The 18,694-nt window shown below is 42.1% G+C and overlaps 1 protein-coding gene across 1 annotated transcript in view; it reads left to right on the top strand.

The window, feature by feature from the left end:
• Nucleotides 1–3,031: 3,031 nt before the first annotated feature.
• The window catches only part of itga10 (integrin, alpha 10), a 24,504-nt gene continuing 8,841 nt past the window's right edge, over nucleotides 3,032–18,694 (top strand). Inside the window, exons 1-9 of the mRNA XM_079164700.1 lie at nucleotides 3,032–3,130; nucleotides 9,253–9,364; nucleotides 9,484–9,593; nucleotides 9,680–9,768; nucleotides 11,428–11,542; nucleotides 11,644–11,771; nucleotides 12,418–12,566; nucleotides 16,269–16,419; nucleotides 18,399–18,564. Of these exons, the coding sequence (XP_079020826.1) occupies nucleotides 3,079–3,130; nucleotides 9,253–9,364; nucleotides 9,484–9,593; nucleotides 9,680–9,768; nucleotides 11,428–11,542; nucleotides 11,644–11,771; nucleotides 12,418–12,566; nucleotides 16,269–16,419; nucleotides 18,399–18,564 (1,072 nt within the window). The 5' untranslated portion in view covers nucleotides 3,032–3,078. The remainder of the gene's footprint in view (nucleotides 3,131–9,252; nucleotides 9,365–9,483; nucleotides 9,594–9,679; nucleotides 9,769–11,427; nucleotides 11,543–11,643; nucleotides 11,772–12,417; nucleotides 12,567–16,268; nucleotides 16,420–18,398; nucleotides 18,565–18,694) is intronic.

The raw sequence follows: 18,694 nt of genomic DNA, 5'->3' as shown, positions 1-18,694 counted from the left end.
GAATGCAACTCTTGACTTGAGCAAAGGACAAACGTACAAAATCGCTCTGTGGCAGATATGGGCCTGTACAATTTAAAAGTGTGTCCACTTACCAAAAGCCGAATTAATGCAAAACTAACTGAAATACAAAATGTTGCGAATCAATGTGTGGATCAATACAGAGAAACCACACAGCATGCATGTCTTAGAGGGCTCAGAAATGAAGTGTTTGCATGACAATCTATTCTGTGTATTCGATTCAGTGTCTCTCAATATGTGACAGAAGTCTAAAATAAGCCAAACAAACTGGAACTTTCTCTTTAAAGCCAAGAAACTGCATGAACTTCCAAACTGGCCCAGCTTAAAGGCTCATCTAACTTAAGTTATTCCCTGGTGCAGTGACACTTGGTCACTAGTGGTCAGAAGTTTTAGCTAGTTTATGAAGTTCTTAGCCAGAAACTGATAACACATCCAGCAGAAACACGGTAACAGGGTCAAGGCCTTGAGGTCTTCTTCATGGCACCTGATAAATATTCCTATTTGTTATTATAGTCCTCGTTTGGTCAGCAAAGTCTTAAGAAAATAGCATAAATGTTCCACTTTGTTCACCTGTCACTCACCTCACTGCGGGGAAAGTAGCATATAGTAACCCGAACGAACACTTCAGTCATTTAGGTTTTAATTTAGGACGTTAGGGATATAATGTTGTAGAAGCAAGCTCACCGGACAAAATACAGATTTCTTGGTGACTTTTCAGGTGGGGGAATGTCGACAACAGATGTGTGTAAAGTAACAAAAACATGACTTAGTCCGATGGAGAGGGGATCATTTCTATTGAATGTTAAAACAACTCACGTTAAATCAAATATGGCACAGAATTTCTTCCTTGCTCCGACTTGAGTACTAATGAACAATACTGCCTCTAACGGAAGGAAGTTATTCTGCAATCGTACTTATAATAGTCATCGGCCTTCATAGACCTAGACTCCACCCTAAACTTTCTTTTTTTTAAGTCAGTGAACTTGTATTTTTGTAACTTGAGTCACTGTGGAGCAGTAACTGTAGAGACCTGAGAGTGGCGCCCAAGAGCTTTACAAGAATATTCTGGAGAGGGGTCAGTGTATCAGGTGCAATTCCTTATCCATGTTGACATTATTTCATCATTTGATTTCAGTTTAAATCTATAGGTCCAGTTAAAGAAGACATTTAAGATGCCAGTTGACTTGGGAAATCTAAGAAAGGCTCACAAATAAGATTCATGTAGCGCAGTATGAGAGCTTCTTTAAACATGTTTTCATTACAGTCTACAGAGCTTTCCACTTCCATCCGACAAAATCCCTCCTAGATATATATAAATGCATTGATGGTAATTCGAGGACAACGTTGGACAATCTCAAAGTAAAATTGCCATTTTGACGTGGTCCAACAAATTTATACACGTCTCTTATTTGTGATAAATTCATTACCAAAAGCTTCATTATACATGGCAAAATATGATAACCAGGGATATACTTTTGCACAGTTTACTGCACAGCACCTCATGCTCTTTTCTGGTATTTGCAGCCTACTTCTTTTGTGTTTTTGAAGTTAAGAAAGCAATGTTTTAGTGAAGCATGTAGTTGTCTTACACATACAAAATGATCAGAGTCACTTCCACACAATGAGGAATACAGCTTATTAATTAAACACTGGTTTCAGATCGATACTTGGTATTTGACGATACCCAAAGCCCGGGTATCGCTATCGGTACCAGGATTGAAAAAAAGTCTGATTAGTGCATCACTAGTTATCAGTTACACATGTGTTTGACAGGCCCATACAGCAGAGCAGCTGTGAGGGTTAAACATTCAGACTTGTATTTCCATTAATCTGAATTGTTCTACTTTTTACCCTGTAAATGGTCAATACGCTGTCATTAATTAGTTCATTCATGTTTGACAAAGCAAATGAAAAAATACTAATGCTATATAGATCGGTTATGAGCCGTTATTGGACCAACTTTCCCACAAGCTGGCAACCCAAAATTAGATTTTATTAATGGCTTATAACATATCTAAATTAGTTATTAACCAGTAATCAATAATGACAATAATTAAGCCATACATCACAGCTTATAACCCTCGATAGATAGAGCCCTATTAGAAAGTAGTACTTTATTATTTCCCACAAAGTTTGAGATCGTAGGTGTGAAGGCTGAAAAGAAATAAGTAAGTCAGAGGTGAGCAAACTGAGAGAAGTCAGTTTGAAAAAGAAGAGAGAGGGAGAGGGAGAGAGATGTGGGTTTGAGGTTTGCCAATGTGAAGCAGTTGCTCAGACAGGACTGGTGGATGAAGGAGGACGCATAGAGGGAGGGGAACTCTGAGGATAAATGCGCTCTTTCATTTCAAAGTGAGAGAAATCCGTTGAGAGGCACATATTTACATCGACAGTAACTCCCGGGGATCAAACAGATTGTTCTTAAAGTGCGAAAATCCGCGGAGAGGATCATGGATAACAAGTTGTCTGAGGAACCTCAACTTAAACTTTTGTCTTGATGAACGGAGTTTCTGTCCACATGAGAGCTTGAGCTTCAAAGACGCGCTCCGGAGCCAAAGGGGTTGATAACGCGCGGTGCTGACAGGCTGTTTGGGAAGGTGTTACACATTAGTAATGGTTTAATGATTCTCAACTGCAGCCTCTTGTTGGATGGGACAGGTGCAGGATTTTCACGCCCGTAACATGGGTCACCGAGGTGTCAACTTAGTCCTTTCTCTTTATCTTAAAGGGCTTTTCGTCCACTACAAGAGGGTATAACTTTCAGTGGTGTCACCCGAATATTTCCACAGGGACTTTAAGAAGCAAAAACAAAACCACGTTCACGAATTATCGTGTCGAGGTTTGTTTTATTTTTTTATATTAAAAAACTCGAGAACATGCCACTGGAGCACCGATTCACTGGATTTTGTGCATCTCTTGGGGAAAGGGAGAGCTGAGAACGCGCGTGTGCGTTTATGTGTGTGTGGTCGATGCCAATGCATTGCACTTACAACAGCTCAAGGGAGAAAACTTTGTAAACAGAGAGAAATAGAAGAGATACTCTTCTTTCATTCGGCTTCATAAATGGATCTGCGTAAATACCTGCTGTGCCTGGAGCTCATCCTTCTTCTAATAGGTAAGAACCACTTTATAGTCATTTTTAAAGTTACATATTTGGGTTAAGAAGTCAACTTTAAATTTGTGTTTTGCATATTTTGTTTTCAAAATAACATGGAACTACTTAAGGATAATGGGAGTCTGAACAGGAGGGGGGAAATCACAGCTCTTAAAGTCAACTTGTGAACTTTGGAGAACTAAAGTCAACCTCTTGTCCATGATTGATGCCTCTTCACTTCCCAGTTGCTCTCCTTTCCTCCAGCGCTGTCTCTCTGGGTGATATGGTCCTTAACCTCCACAACTCTTGTACTTCAACAGACATGTGTGAATGATTGTGTCACACGTGCCTCCTTGAGTCCCACAGAGCTTTATTCTGTGTGACAGTATAAGTGAGTGAGCATGAAGACATTCCTAACATGATCGTGTGCAGGAGAGTAAAGCAGGAATATTAAAACATATGGCCACACTCCATTTGACAAATAGATCAAAGGAAAAGGAAATTGTGCATGAGTCCAACAAAGTAATGGTTCCTTGTTCAAAGTCTGACCCTTAAGTAAATCTATCAGTTATGCCAGTACTGAGGAAGAATTTCATTCTCGTTGGAGGCCTTAAGTTACCAGAAGATGTTTGGAATGATCAGCGATATTTGCATGTATCCTTTGCCAAAAGGTTAGTGGTTCCTCTCCTCTTACAGCTCACTCCTTTTGACCCTGGCAGCTGAGTAACTCAACCCTACCGGCCATATCTATCCATCGCTTAGACCTGATGTCTAAAGTTCCCCTAATAAGGCGTCTGTACCATGTGCGTTTCCTCCATGGAGCATGAACATCAGCCCCCCCTCCTATAGTCGTGTTCGGTGTGGCAGAGCAGCCTCACACACCTCATTGAGCCATTCCCGCTCACCGGCAAGGAACCGAAGAAAAAGACCATTGTTGTCTACAAAAGTGATTGTGCAGCTGATAAGCAGAGGTTTAACTGCTGTATTATGGCATGCAGTGAAGCAAAATGAGATCAATGGGCTGAGATATTATGTTGTGCAAGGCATGTTAAGTTTGTACCTGCTCTGAATCACACAGTTGCTGAAGTCAATAGATTGAGACATTGGCATGTAGCCTGAAGAGTAATTATCCACCTAGTCAATTTTCATGCAATGCAAAATGCTTCTCATCCAGAAGCTGAGGAATGAACGAGAACCACATACTCACACAGCAATGCATATACACACACCAATTACAAATGCAGCAGCCAGTGGTTAGGTTTTACACATTGCTCACCATTATCAGGTTAAATCAAGCATGTACATGGTAATTATTTCCCCCTTTTTTTTTTACTCTGCAATCTTTGATGTAAATTGTACTGTAGCTTATGTGACCTTAGTGTAAGTGTTGCTGCATGTGTCATACAGGAGCATGGAGGTGAGTGGGTATGTGTGTAATGTTAATGGCTTCAGCAGAGCTCCCCTGATGTGGACAGCAGGCATCCCACTGTAACATGCCTGTTACACTCTGTTATGCTTTACTGAGATGTCGAACACAGGTGTGTGTGTGTGTGTGTGTGTGTGTGTGTGCGTGTGTGTGTGTGTGTGTGTGTGTTTGACGCCGGTCATTTCCACATGTTTGCTATTATTCTCCCAGCTATCTTCTTGTGTTTTTTTACTCTCCCATCATTTGTTTGACTTTCATTCCTACTCCCCCTCTTCTTCCACCCCCAATTCCCCACGAGAGGGTGACAGAGATGAGAACAGAGCGCGGGGGAGATAATGGGGAGAAAATCTGTGAAAGGGGGGGGGGGGGGGGGGGGGGGGGACATTATGAGTCAGTTAAATAAAGATGATAGAAACAGACAGTCAAGCAGTATTCTCTACTGCGGGACATTTCGCAGAGGGGCTATAAGTCAGGGGTATGTAAATGTAAGAACCAGAGGAACAGACAAGAAGAAAGGGACATTTAAATATGCTCGTCCAATTAAAACCACATACATCAGTGTCTCTGCATACTGCTATACGTGCTGGCATGTCTCTATATCATCCAAAACATCGTAGTGTCAAGTTCCCCTTCTGTGAACATATACTGCACAGTCACAGCCATACACATCCAGCAGCAGGAGCGCCCGGAGCCGTATGTGCGGTTGAGAGAATCTGGACCAGGTTCGCCTTGATAAATGTTTGCAGCCAGTTGTCATGGCGATGGGTGGTCAGACAGGCTGCGGTACAGTGTCATATATATATATATAAACCCCAATGAAAATGGATGCAGAGGAAGGAGGACAGGACAGGGAAAACAGGGAACGATGGTACAGTTTTGTGGGTTGTGATGGGAGAGGGGGCCTTGTGGTAATGTGTGTGTAAAAGAAAAAGAAAGGAGCAATTTATGGTTTATGAGAGAACGAGTGAAATAGGAGGATGACAGAGAAAATCAGTAGCAGGGTTTTTTATCAGGGGGGCCTGGTTTGTTGTGGAAAGCAATTTGGAATTGGAGAGGCGGGTTGATGTTGCCACAAGAAGAGCGAGAAACATTTTACTACACAGTGTATAAGAGGGGTGGTGGGATAGAATATGAGAGAATAACGAAGGCTCGATGGAACGATTCAGATTCATTCTGGCCATGAATACGTAAGATTTAGTCTCAAGAACTGAATCTGTCCCTGCCTACGCATATTCCCATCGGTGAAGTGCATTAAGCATCTGTGTAGAATCAGGTAGATGGCTGACTCTCAAAGTCACTGGAGGATTGGATGTTGAAATATCGGAAGCTCACTCAGAACTGCAAGATGAGCAGAAACAAGACTTGGGAGTCTACAAATACTGGCAGCTCTGTAAGGCCCTACTTAAGCACAGCAGTGCTTTGAGATACATTCTAATGTTGGCATGCTAACATGCTGACGTTAAGCAGGTTTAATAATCTATCATGTTCAATATCTTAGCAGGCTAACATCTGTAAATGAGCACTGAAGTACAGCTGAGGATCATGGGATTGCCATTTCGATTGCAGCTGTTTGGTCATAATTCAAAGTAAAATTTTGACCTGATCATGTTTAGATAAAAAGTTAACAGCTCACTGAAGTCATTAAAATTCATTTTGAGGTGGAGATGAATGTGTGCTCAGTGGATCTTCGAAGCCAACACTAATCATCCTTTGGGGAACATGGAAGTCTGTAGCTATCTGGTTGATCAATCAGCAATACGAAATTGCCATCCTTAGAGTCACGCTTTAAAAACCCACATGATTGCAGCTGTATGTCCGTTGAGTAAATCTCGGTACGAGAAAGAGAAGAGACTTGGCTGAAAATGCAAGGACAATACAGGGAAAACATCTGTACAGAAGAGAAAATGAGAGGGCAGGTAGAAGAAACAACATCATGTGGGAAAGGCAGGAGCAAAGGTGGAGGAGAAACATTGAGCATATCTAGTTTCCTTCTCAAAACCATGAAGTGGAATCCCCCTCTGATTGGCCTGGCCGAGGTAACTGTCTGTGTGTGTATTTGTAGGGAAGTATCTGTTCGTGAGCTGGTGTATAATCACGGAAGCAGGGTTCTGGTCTTGTTCCCCATCTGGACTACTTTTCTGTAGTGGAATCACTGAGTTATGCACAGTAGGATAGTTACTACAGTACAATACGGATGCCGCTAAATTACATGTCAACTCAAATGTATTTAGAAATCCCCTTTAAACAAAACAGATCCAACACAGTCTGCTTTCCAGGGCTACAAATAACTTGTAGATGCACAAGTGTGACAAGTCAAATACCAACTGTCAACTGTCACACAGCTTAGTGTTTCTGAGACTAAATACTAGCCTACGTGATGATGCTCTTTCATTTAGATGGAATTGTGTATCTCAAGGAAATAGCAAGGAGAGTTAGTTTCCTGTCAGTTGCTGACAACATCAGCTAACACTTTTCCAAATCACATCCTTTGCACTTTTAGTACATACTGTAGCTTCCTTTACAAAGTATGTGTTGCACGCACCGTGCATTCAATTGGGATATACTACTTCTATAACATTGCTCATACAGCCGCGTTTTCTGGCATACAAAATAGTATGGGTATAGGAACGCACAGTAAATGTGGATCTATTTGTTGTTGGTCTGTACAGTATACTGTGCAGTTTTATACATTTTAATACAAGCAGGACACACAAAAGATGAAGACAAACCGACATAGAACAAAGAAATGAGGCAGGTATTTATGGAGACAGACTCATTGGGGGAGTGAGAACAGATGATGAGCAGGAGGTCAGGTGACTGCAGGGCTAATGGGGAACAGGTGAAATTAATAAGTGTGGGACAGACAATCAAAACTGACGGTAAATTACACAAAGGTAGTTATTTGAAACGAGGAAAAACATGACCTCGGAGCAGGGCATGACATTATCCATTAAAAGGAAATACTATTTTTGTATAAGGAAAAAATATTGTTGAATTATATATCTAGTATTTATGGTTCATGTAATGTTTTAAAAGCAACAGTTAACCCTTGTTTCATCTGTGCATTCAGTTTCACTCTGATGAACAAAGAAAAACACTTAATCTGAGTATGTGAGTAGGTGTGTGTTATCTGCCTTTATGTATATTTTTCTGGCGTTGGAAAACCATATTTACACTTTCCCTTTCAGACTGTGAACAAATAAGATGTGTGTCTTTCACTTTGCCAGTTGGAACATGTTTTCATGCTTCAGTTTACACCTAAATGTTCACAACTCAGTGAACTGACTACCATCTTGTTGCTCTCTGTCTTCTCTGTGTCTCTCTCGTTGAATGAAGGGCAGGCTTGTGCGTTACAACAGGGGGCTTACTATACTCCATAGTTTTTCTAACCCACACCCTTCCCTGCCTTGCCTCTTCTCTCCCCCTTTCCCCTCAGACTGAACTCCCTCTTTCCTCAGAGGTTGCCTTTGGTCACTCTGTTTATCCATTTTATACCCCCCCCCCCCCCCCCCTTCTCCCTCCCTCGAATCCCCTCTCCCAAGGCCAAGAGGGAAAATAATAATCCGACTTTGGACTGTAAAGTTGTGTACTCACAGCTCCAAGTTTTCATATTCATACTCTATACTCTAGTGGCTAATCGATATTGTTTCCGTCAACTAGTATTCTTAACATCGTAAAGCAAAATGTGATCTTAATAGGAAATGTGCGTCACTTTCTTGTCAAGAGTTAGATGAGAAGATTGATAACGTTCCATTATTTTTACAGTAAATATAAAGCTACTAAAAAGTAACCCACCATAAGATTTGTCGTTGTTAAGCTGTGTAATTACGCCCTCAGATAGTTGTGGCCGTAGTCTGTCGGTTCCGCTCATCCGGTCCATTCTCATGAGCACAATATCTCAGGAATGCCTTCAGTGAATTTCTTCACATTTTACACAAACGTCCAGTTGGACTCAAGGATGAACTGATCAAAATTTGGTGGGCAAAGCTCAAGGTCACTGTGAGCCCACAAAACACATTTTTGGCCACAACTCAGGAACTGATATGCTAATAATGACAATTTCACATGAATGTCTGATAAGGATAAAATGATGACATTTTGGACAGACACGGATGTTAACTGCAACTTGGCAGAGGCATACAACTGTGAGGCGGCAATTCTAGTTTGTATTTATTAAACAAACGAGAGATCACACAAGATGTTTCCAGCTTTTATGCTAAGCTAAGCTAGCAAGCTACTGGCTGTAGCCTCATACTTAGGACAGATATGAGAGAGTATCGATCCATTCATCTAACTCTCGGGGGGGAAAAGCAAACATCCAGTTTTCCCTTTCGGTTGCATTACTGTTGGAAAATTCCTATTATTCCACATATTAACACATATTTATTCACATCAGCTTGTTTCAACTCTTCATTTTAGCTATATTATGTTTACACTGAGTGAAAGATTTAAACCCAAGACTCAGACCATCTCATCAAATGAAAATATTGTAGATTTCTTGTGAATCATTTTATATACATTTCTCAAAATTCATTCGACATATTTGGCATCTTTGGAAACTTTGTGATCTTCACTAGAATTTACCATTAAGTTATGTGGGACTGAACAAAGTTTAGATGGTTGTGACGACTGATCCACCAGCCATGGAGTTAAAGAGGTTAAAGGAATGCCAATATATGTCATCTGTTTAATTATCTTTCCTGTTATTTTTTTTCAGGGTTGTGTCAGTGTTTCAACATAGATGTAAAGCATCCACGCATCTTCACCGGCCCAGAGGACGCTCTGTTTGGCTTCTCTGTGTTACAACATGAATCAGACGGAGAGAAATCGTACGTTTGTGTTAGTGGGAATGAAGAAAGTGCAACAAATAATTAAACTGTCATAATTCTTAGACGGAGAGGATATACAATGAATGCTTTGACGATAAACGACTGACATTCTGTTGAAGGATGCTGGTCGGTGCTCCCTGGGACGGGCCGCCCAACAACAGGAAAGGCGATGTGTACAAATGCATCGTGGGAGAGGAGAGGAACTCAAACTGCAGCAAAGTGAATCTAGGTGAGAGAAACAAATATCCGTAACAACTCAACTCTCCCTATTTTTACCCAGATGCTTCAATAAAATGTTCTGTCTCTCTATCTCAGGTGAGACTGCTCTCCAGAACGTTTCTAAAAACCCGAGAAATTCTCACCTGGGAATGACACTGACTCCAAACTCCCCTGATGGCTTCCTGGTATGTGGTTTCAACGCTGAAAAACGTTGTATTTTTGCTACGTGGGCATTTTGTTGTGTTTGGGAGCCTGAAGGGATGTGGTGAGACCATGCAGGTTGTGTTTGCTTGACAGAATTTTAGTGAATCATCTCCGTTGGTGTGTTTTTAATCTGACTTTAGATGTGACCATGTGCGGTTCACTGATCCCCACCTTCCTGGATACCATTTTGGAGATTCATATGCACATTTACAAAATCATACACAGACTGAGTCGGCTGACTGAACTGACAACATGCTTCAACGAATACACATAACAGTGTAATCACTGTAATTACACAAGTCTTTGCAGCTATGCAAAGGCCGCCTTCCTCTGGCTAATTTCTGTTCTATTTTTGCGAGATTGTAGGGGACTAATATTGTTTTTGTTCTCAAGTCAAAGTTAAATCTCAGATCAGTCAAGTGCAAGTCCTCATTTTTGTGACATAAACGGTTCTCTATACGGTATTCATAGCATATGGCGACGGCTGGTGGCTGAGTTTAAAGGCTTCTGGCTTGCAGAGGAACACACGTCTGCATGAGCCAGCAAGCAGAAATGTGTGTTTTCTATGTTAGATACTGTGTCTATCATGTGTGTGTCAAGCAAGTGTGCTAGCGTGTTTTGGTGTCTGCCAGGTTTTTACTGTTCCTCTGGGTGTTGAGTCGAGTACAGTTCATGAACGTCATCCAGCTTATCCCACTCTAATGTGTGTGTGTGTGTGTGTGTGTGTGTGTGTGTGTGTGTGTGTGTGTGTGTGTGTGTGTGTGTGTGTGTGTGTGTGTTTATCTTAACCCCAGTGGTCAGGTCTATAACAGGATCGGAATGCGTCTCCGGCCCTTTGTTAATGACAGACCTACCAAAAGCCATAGCACCTCTAGCTTTCCTCTGTCCTCTCCCTCCTTCCTTTCTCTCATCCATCTCTCCATCCCTTCCCCTCTGCCTGTCTGAGTGCCTGAGGAGAAACCCGTTCATAATGACAGGGCGAGCAAAACCAGGATGTTTCTCTGTCCCTCATTCTCCCCCATCTAACCCCACTTTCGGTCTCTTTCTTTTGTCTCTCTGCTGTATGCATGAGTTTCTCTTTCATCTTCTCTTTCCGCACTTCCCCCCTGATTCCTCCCTCTTGGTATAAAAGCCAAATAAACGGCCCGCTTTGAAGACAGAAATATTTTTATACGACCCCCCCCCCCCCCCCACCCCTTATTCACTGCCTTCACACAATCAGATTTAAACTGCTTTACTGCTCTGGTGTTCCAGCTCTGTTAAACCACTCATGACAACAGTGACTGCCAACACGTCAACAATAGTCTCCATCTCTCTGCCTCTCCCTCATTTTTCTGACCCCTAAACCACACTATTGTAGTTTTTCCATGACTTAATCCCTCTCATGACTTGTTTTCTTTTTGTTTCCCATCTGCCCTAGTTTAGCCTTTTTTTGTGTGTGTTTATTCAGTTACCCGACCATTGTTTTCTACGTGTTTAAACCCTTTGATAACGACCAAAAGCAAACACCTACGCGTCTTGTGAGCGAAACACAAGCACTTAAATATAAACCGCTCAAATTGACTGTAGCTGCTCCCGAAATTGCTTCACCTGTAAGACAGATGCTGATGTGTTCCTATGTGTCTGTGTGTGTTTGGCAGGCGTGTGCCCCTCTGTGGTCTCAGGAGTGTGGAACGTCTATGTTCAGCACTGGCATCTGTGCTTCTGTCAGCGACGACCTAGAACCGAGAGAGACCATCGCTCCAACAGCGCAAAGTAACCACACATTTCCACACACACATTCAGGCACAGAAACATGCTGCACAGGCCTACTTTAGCCAACCAATTCTCTTTTTTTTAACTCCCACATGTGGCAGGGTGCTCCACATACATGGACATTGTGATCGTGCTGGACGGCTCCAACAGTATCTACCCCTGGTACGAGGTCCAGAATTTCCTCAGCAACATCCTCAGCAAGTTCCACATCAGCTTGGACCAGATGCAGGTAAAAGTGCAAGTCAATGTCTATTTGCCTATAAATATTATTTACATTAGTAATGGAAACCTGCGGGTTTGAATTTGAGTGAGTCTCCCACTTAAATCTCTGAAACCCCATAGCTGTTGCCCAGAAGAGTAAGACAAGCTATAGTCCCTTGAGTGAAAACATGCACAGAGTGACAGAGGAACCAGTTTGGCAAATATGACCAGAATGAATTGCGTTAGTAATGTAAAGGGACGTGAGCAGAGCTAGCTTGAGGTTGAAGAGAAATGGAAGTCGGGGGGGGGAGGGATCTGGGGACGTTATTCTGAGCCAAACAACAAGAGGGGAGAGAGGGGGTTTGGGTTTTGAAAAGGGAGGATAAGGGGTAGCAGGCAAAGTGAGGTGAAGAGGAAATACCTCTGGTTTTTGAATGAATTCAAAAATTCCCCAAGAGCACTGTTTGCTTTCAGAACAAGATTGGTACTTAAAGAGATAGTTCACCCCCAGAAACAAGAGTCTCAGATGTTGCTTTCCACAAGTATGTGCCAGCACAACCATAAACATGTGGCATTGTTGAAATACTTGTGTGTGTGTGTGTGTGTGTGTGTGTGTGTGTGTGTGTGTGTGTGTGTGTGTGTGTGTGTGTGTGTGTGTGTGTGCGCACATTCAGGTTGGTATACTGCAGTATGGCGAGGTAGCAGTCCACGAGTGGTCTCTGAAGGACTACCAGACCACACAGGAGGTGGTGGAGGCCGCCAAGAACATCAGCAGACAGGAGGGACGAGAGACGCGCACTGCATACGCCATCCACACGGCCTGGTAGGCCTGTCAATCACTGTTACCTCACTCTCATTGGCTGATGTTCTTTGTACTAAAAGATTTTCTAGATCTGCCTGGCGAACTGGAAACTGTCTGGCTGTTTAGATTTTGGTATAACATTTTTCTCTAAATATATCACTGTATAATTTGTAGTTATATTTACAATCAGGTCTGTTTCTTTCTAGTCTGGTCTTTCTAATAATATGTGTATGATCCCATCAGGCTGATTTTGATTAACGGCTTACTAAGATATCAGACAAGGGCGTTGTTCTAAATCGCATACTAACGTACTGTATACTAGATATGCCTATTCAATCAGTATACAGCGTACCGCCAACTAAATGAACAGTTAAGTCTGCCACCATCAGACTGCCCACACACAATTTTACTATGTGATGTTAGTATGTGAATTCCAACACAGCCACGGATTAAATGTTGTATCATAGGATACATAAAGCTGCTCCAATCCAATATTTTGATCTCAACCATGCATCAATTGCTCATAAGTCCACACATAATTATGATACACGTAGCAGAGTATTTAGCAGCTCATACGAGAACGATATTTCACTTTTTAAATGAATGTGTGTTGATATCATTCCTCTGTGTCTGATGATAAGCAACTATTTGCTAACATTACTTTATGATAATATGTCAATGTTGTGTTTACAGCTTGTTGTGCTGCCGCTAAGTAGCCAAAAATCAATTAATGCAGGTGTAAATTAAAGGTTATTTTAACTAATATAATTTTTAGGCTCATATAGCTTTTTATTCTCTTTTTGTTAGGGGGGGAGGGGAACACTAGGTATTGAGCAGCGATATATAAATGATAAAATCCTGACAAAATGTTTAGACCATCTTTAAATATTCTCCTTTAAACTTGTATTGTTGCCCACGTTGTCATCACCCTCATGACTGTTCTTTGTGGAAGTATTTTTAGGGTATTTATACTGGTAGCCCAAGTGTTAAGAAACAGCTCTGTAGGTTGAGGGTCAGTGAAAACCTCTTCGTCTTAAAATATCTCTTTCTTTTCAAAATAAAATTCTTGCTTTATTAAAGTCTTACCCACATGGAGCACCACACCCAGACCCGATGTGTGGCTACAGCTTCCTTTTTGGGATGTGTGTGTCTTGGAGAGGTGTTCTACTTCTACACACATGCCCGCCCACACGCACACACACACACACACACACACACACACACACACACACACACACACACACACACACACACACACACACACACACACACACACGTAATTGGAGAGTTCCTGTTTTTTGCTGCTACATTTAAAAAGGTAAAAGTTGAGGAAGTGTAGGAGAAACATTTAAAAGGTAGTTGAAAAGCAGTGACTGGAAAATGGAGCCAGTAAAATAGTGTAACTGTGGCATAAACACCAGTGATGGAAAATCCAGACACTTCTACACACTTGACCTTTTGATCTCACTACCTTCAGACGGTGAAAACAAACGATCAAACAGTAGACTCAAAACAAGAAAACAAAATATAGAAAATGTCTAAATTACTTAAGTGAAGATTTTCTCAAGTGTGTGTCTGTCACTGTAAAGAAATCAAGCCGGGGTTACAGGTTTTTCAACCTTTTTGAATTAATTTGACATCAAGAGTCAAAGGATGTCAAAATATAACAACTTTTGACTTACACAAACATACAGTACATACTCCCGCTCACACACACAGATGGACAGATAGCAGAGCTGGCGATATGCAGGAAAGTGACGGGGTAGAAAAACATGTGGATTAGCTGAGCTGGACTAGTGGGCTGCTGGCTCAGCACGGCTGCAGGTGTGGCACAGCCAGACCCAGCCTGGTCAGACAAGTAGTGCTCCTACAGCTGTAAAAATACACACTCTCATACTTACAGTACACACATATTAAGGGCTCACACCGTACACTCAAATTCACATGCACACGTATTTCTATTCTCACAAGGGCTCACATTGACGGCATTAATATTCATATTTAATCATACATGAGAGTGGTATTGATCTTCTCATCTAAATAATGGCAAGAAAGCCAAATGTATTTTTTTTAACTAATCATTTAAAAAAAAAAAAAAAAAAAAAAATGGTGATAACGCAGTTTAAATTGCGCAAATTGAGCTGCCAATGCATAAATGTGTGTAGGGAAAAACTATAAGTTGCTTTGCGCCTGCTTACAGCGTGATGTTGACATCTAAATGACAGTAATGGTTTGAATGCAAAGTAGATGACAGACTGATGCATGAACATCAAACAGCCCTCTACAATTGGATTAGCCACTGATTTCTATATTGCTCCACCCGTCTGAGACGCTCCCGCTCACCCTCACACACACACACAAAAGTACACTCACAGACCGCTGCGCCGTGTCATTACCACACTGCTGTGACTCCATAAAATGGCTTGTAAATACAACCAGGCCTCCCAATTAGCGCCACTCACTTTCTATCCTCTTTTTATCTCCTCTTCCCTCTGTTTCATCTCCATGTTTCTTAAATCCAATTGTTTCTATGCTTCCCTCTTTTACTTTTTATTCTTCCATCCCTCCTTACCTGTTCATGTCTGTCTTGTCACGTTATTTCTCTCCCTCTCGTCTACCACTTTACTTCTCGCTTGTAAAATTCCCTCTTCTCTCTTTCCCACCAGTTTTATTTAACTGGATACATCACGCAATCTTATTGCCACATCAGAGCAGGATTTTAACTTCTCAGTTGTAATATTTGACTCCGTATTTTATCATTCTTTTAATTTGTATTCCCAACCCTTTTCTCTTCCTACGAGTTACGTGCTGATTTTTTCTCTGATCCGCTCCCTTTTCTCCAGACTAATTGTTGAACTGTTTGCCATTTCTTGTTTCTCATTTCTATCCAGTTTTTTCTCATCCATTTGTTCCTCACAGTTATTTTCCTTCCACTCCTCTCTTCTGTTTTCTCCTCTCTGCACCCTATGTAATTTGCAGACTGCATAGGGGGAAACGGTTGTTTTTAACTCTGAGTTTCTTGCGGCTGACCACGATGTTATATTTAGACAAGGGCTGGAGTTAGGCCTGAAAATGACTGAGTTCACTCGCAGTGACTACTCTCCTCAGTTGAATGCGTGTGTGTGTGTGTGTGTGTGTGTGTTGGTCTGAGGCTTACCAGCCCTATTCAACACTTGAATCAGGTCCCACTGAGAACAGGTTTCTGGAGACAAACAGGGTGCGGCTTGGGTCTGTTCGTGTGCTTGTCATTTAGGTTCCCTCTCTGTATCATGGCACAACAGGATGGGAATGCACAGATGCGGTCGCTGTGTGCAATGACACATGCACACTGCATGCCATGACTGATTCAAGTCAACTGGCAGCAAACGAATGTGTGCCAAATATGACTAATATAGTTGTGGTACACTTGTGATTTAGACCATTTATATATCTGGCTTGATGGGAAGCAACTTAAATTCAATCTCTCTGTGTTTATCTGGCTATTCATTTTCGAATAGAAGCACTTGAGATCGTATATTATCTTAAAGGGGATGTTTATTTGAGATTTTATGAAACCAAGTAACTGACTCTCTCTCACATCCTCCCTCTCCCTCAGGCTCTTTCACTCCTTGCACTCCCCTTCTATTTTCATTTTCTTTGCTTCTTGCATCGCTTGTCCCGATTCAACATTATTTCAGCTGGATGACGTTCTTTATCTCAGTCTGTCCCTTTCCTTCTTTGTAGCACCGAGGCGTTCAGTGCAGAGCGTGGAGCACGGGAGGGCGCCACCAAGGTGATGATCGTAGTGACGGACGGAGAGTCACATGACGGGGAGGAGCTACAAGACGCTCTGGGCGAGTGCGTAGACAGAAACATCACCCGATACGCCATCGCTGTGAGTACATCTCATCAGGTCCAATCGGTCATTCTGCTTCAAGCACCTGCAAACCTAAAATACTTAAAATGTTTAGCGTCTTGTGATGCTCAAAATGTAGATTTGGGAACCTTCTACAATCAGGGAAACTATTGTGGGAAGCACACAAACAACTAACATTTGGGTGTATAGAGCATCCCTGACATTCCTCACACATTGTGTGAAAGTGGTACGGTGACCAAATGAACCCTCAGGCAACCACACAATACCACCACCACTCCCCCAAAAATAACATGGCTCTAAATTACCAGATGAAACCTTTGGGGCTACTAAAATAGCCAAGTGGGATTCAAAACTCTTCCCTTTCAGCCCCACCCGACCCCCTCAGCACACAGAAACAGTGGTGGCATGCTTTTAGTGTCAGAGGGACAGACAGACTCTCGTGGCTGGACTGGTTGCAGACCCCTCCCTTCGCCACAAGAGAAGCTAGGAACCTCCAGACTGATGACAGAGCTCGACGAAAAATGAAGGAATCACCACAGTGATTACAATTCAACCGTAAGGGGGACATGAATGTGTGTGCCACATTTCATGACAATCCATCCACCAGTTAAGACATTTCACTAAAAAACAAAAATGTCAACCTCATGGTAGCGCTAGAGGAAAAGTCAAGGGATCACCAAAGTCATTAGGATTCATCTTCTGGAGAACATGAATATTTATCCAAAATCTAAAAGGCAATAAAGCGAGGAGTTGACAGGCGGACAGAGCCACCCTATTCAACAGCAACCGTTACTCTGGACAATCCACAGAAACAACAACACTATCTGACATGTGAACAACATAATGCTAGGCCAGCAAACGTTTAATTTGAGACAGACAGCCAAAGAGTCACAGTACGGGTAGAGCAGAAATTGTATACGCAGCCTTCAATGCAAAAAGAAACAAACAAGGTGGCTTGTGGTCGAGTGTTTGTCCAAAAAGTCCAAAGCGATGACAGGTAAGAGCTTCTTGTAACAACGGCCATGTTCTGATGTTGCTCTGTGTGTGTGTGTGTGTGTGTGTGTGTGTGTGTGTGTGTGAGGGCAGAGCTTTTAAAACCAGAGCACCGTAACTACAGACTGTGTTTTATACATCAGTGCAGGTCAGGGGCTGGAAGTGTGTGTTTGTGGAGGGGTTTATGAAGGGCCATGTATCTATATACACACTTGTATTCTTATATTGAAATTCAATTGTGTTTCCAAGTCCCTTAAATCTGTAAATGGTTTTCAATTGTAACACAAATTCTTCTTTTCTGTCTTTATTCTTCTCTTTCTCTGTTCATGTAAAAGCCAGCGGCGGTTGGCAGCCTGAGAGGAATTTATATGATCTTAATATACATATTTCTATGTAGGCTCTCTACACACTAGACCCCTCTCCATCCCATAACCCTGACCCCCTACTCTTTGAAAACAGAGGATTTCCTTAGTTTGCTTGGCAGCTGAAGTCACAGGGGGAGATTCTTGGGTTTGGTTTCTCATATGGAATTTTTCTCATTTGTACTTCAGGCGTTAAGCCATAGGCCACTGCTGCTACAGTATATCTTCTGCATCAGTCATCTCTTCACCTCGCGGCTAGGCCTGCGCTCCTCATTTACAAATCTCTGGTGGCCACCATTTCCGCCGTTCTCCTGTTTTCCAGTCATCTTGTTGCCTTTAGGTGTTGCATAATTACCAGTAGATTACACAGGCAATGAAGTTTGTTTATATTCATTTCATTTACGCTTAAATCCTGCAGCTCCGGGTCACTTTTGTGCTACTTCAGAGTAAATATCTTCTCTTCCCTCAGACTGATATTTTTCTCTCTTCACTGTCCCTTCACAAACCTGGAGAAGTGTTTGCTCTGACACATGCCAAAGTGTCTGTGCATGTGCTCTGCGTTTGATGCTTTCACCCCCATTCTCTGCATTCAGTTTAATCCATCATCTTTCTTCTCCGTCGTTCTCTCACGCTGGCCTCTAGGTTTTGGGTCATTACATCCGCCGGCAGCAGGACCCAGAGACGTTCATTAAAGAGATCAAGTCTATCGCCAGCGACCCCGAAGAGAAATACTTTTTCAATGTGACCGATGAAGCTGCGCTCAATGACATCGTGGATGCGCTGGGAGATCGCATCTTCACGCTGGAAGGTTTGTGATACGGGAAGAAAGGCTTTGGAGGAATGAAAGATGCAATGTTTAAAAAAGAAAGAAAATGAAAGCAGCAACTTGTTTTTAAGTCACTCATGATTTGCACTGATGATCTCAGGGGTTGCAAACC

The sequence above is a fragment of the Pholis gunnellus genome, assembly GCF_910591455.1.
Source record: "Pholis gunnellus genome assembly, chromosome: 8".
In the NCBI taxonomy this organism is placed as follows: domain Eukaryota; kingdom Metazoa; phylum Chordata; class Actinopteri; order Perciformes; family Pholidae; genus Pholis; species Pholis gunnellus.
Note: the sequence above shows the minus strand (reverse complement) of the source record. Positions and strands in the feature narration are given on the sequence as shown.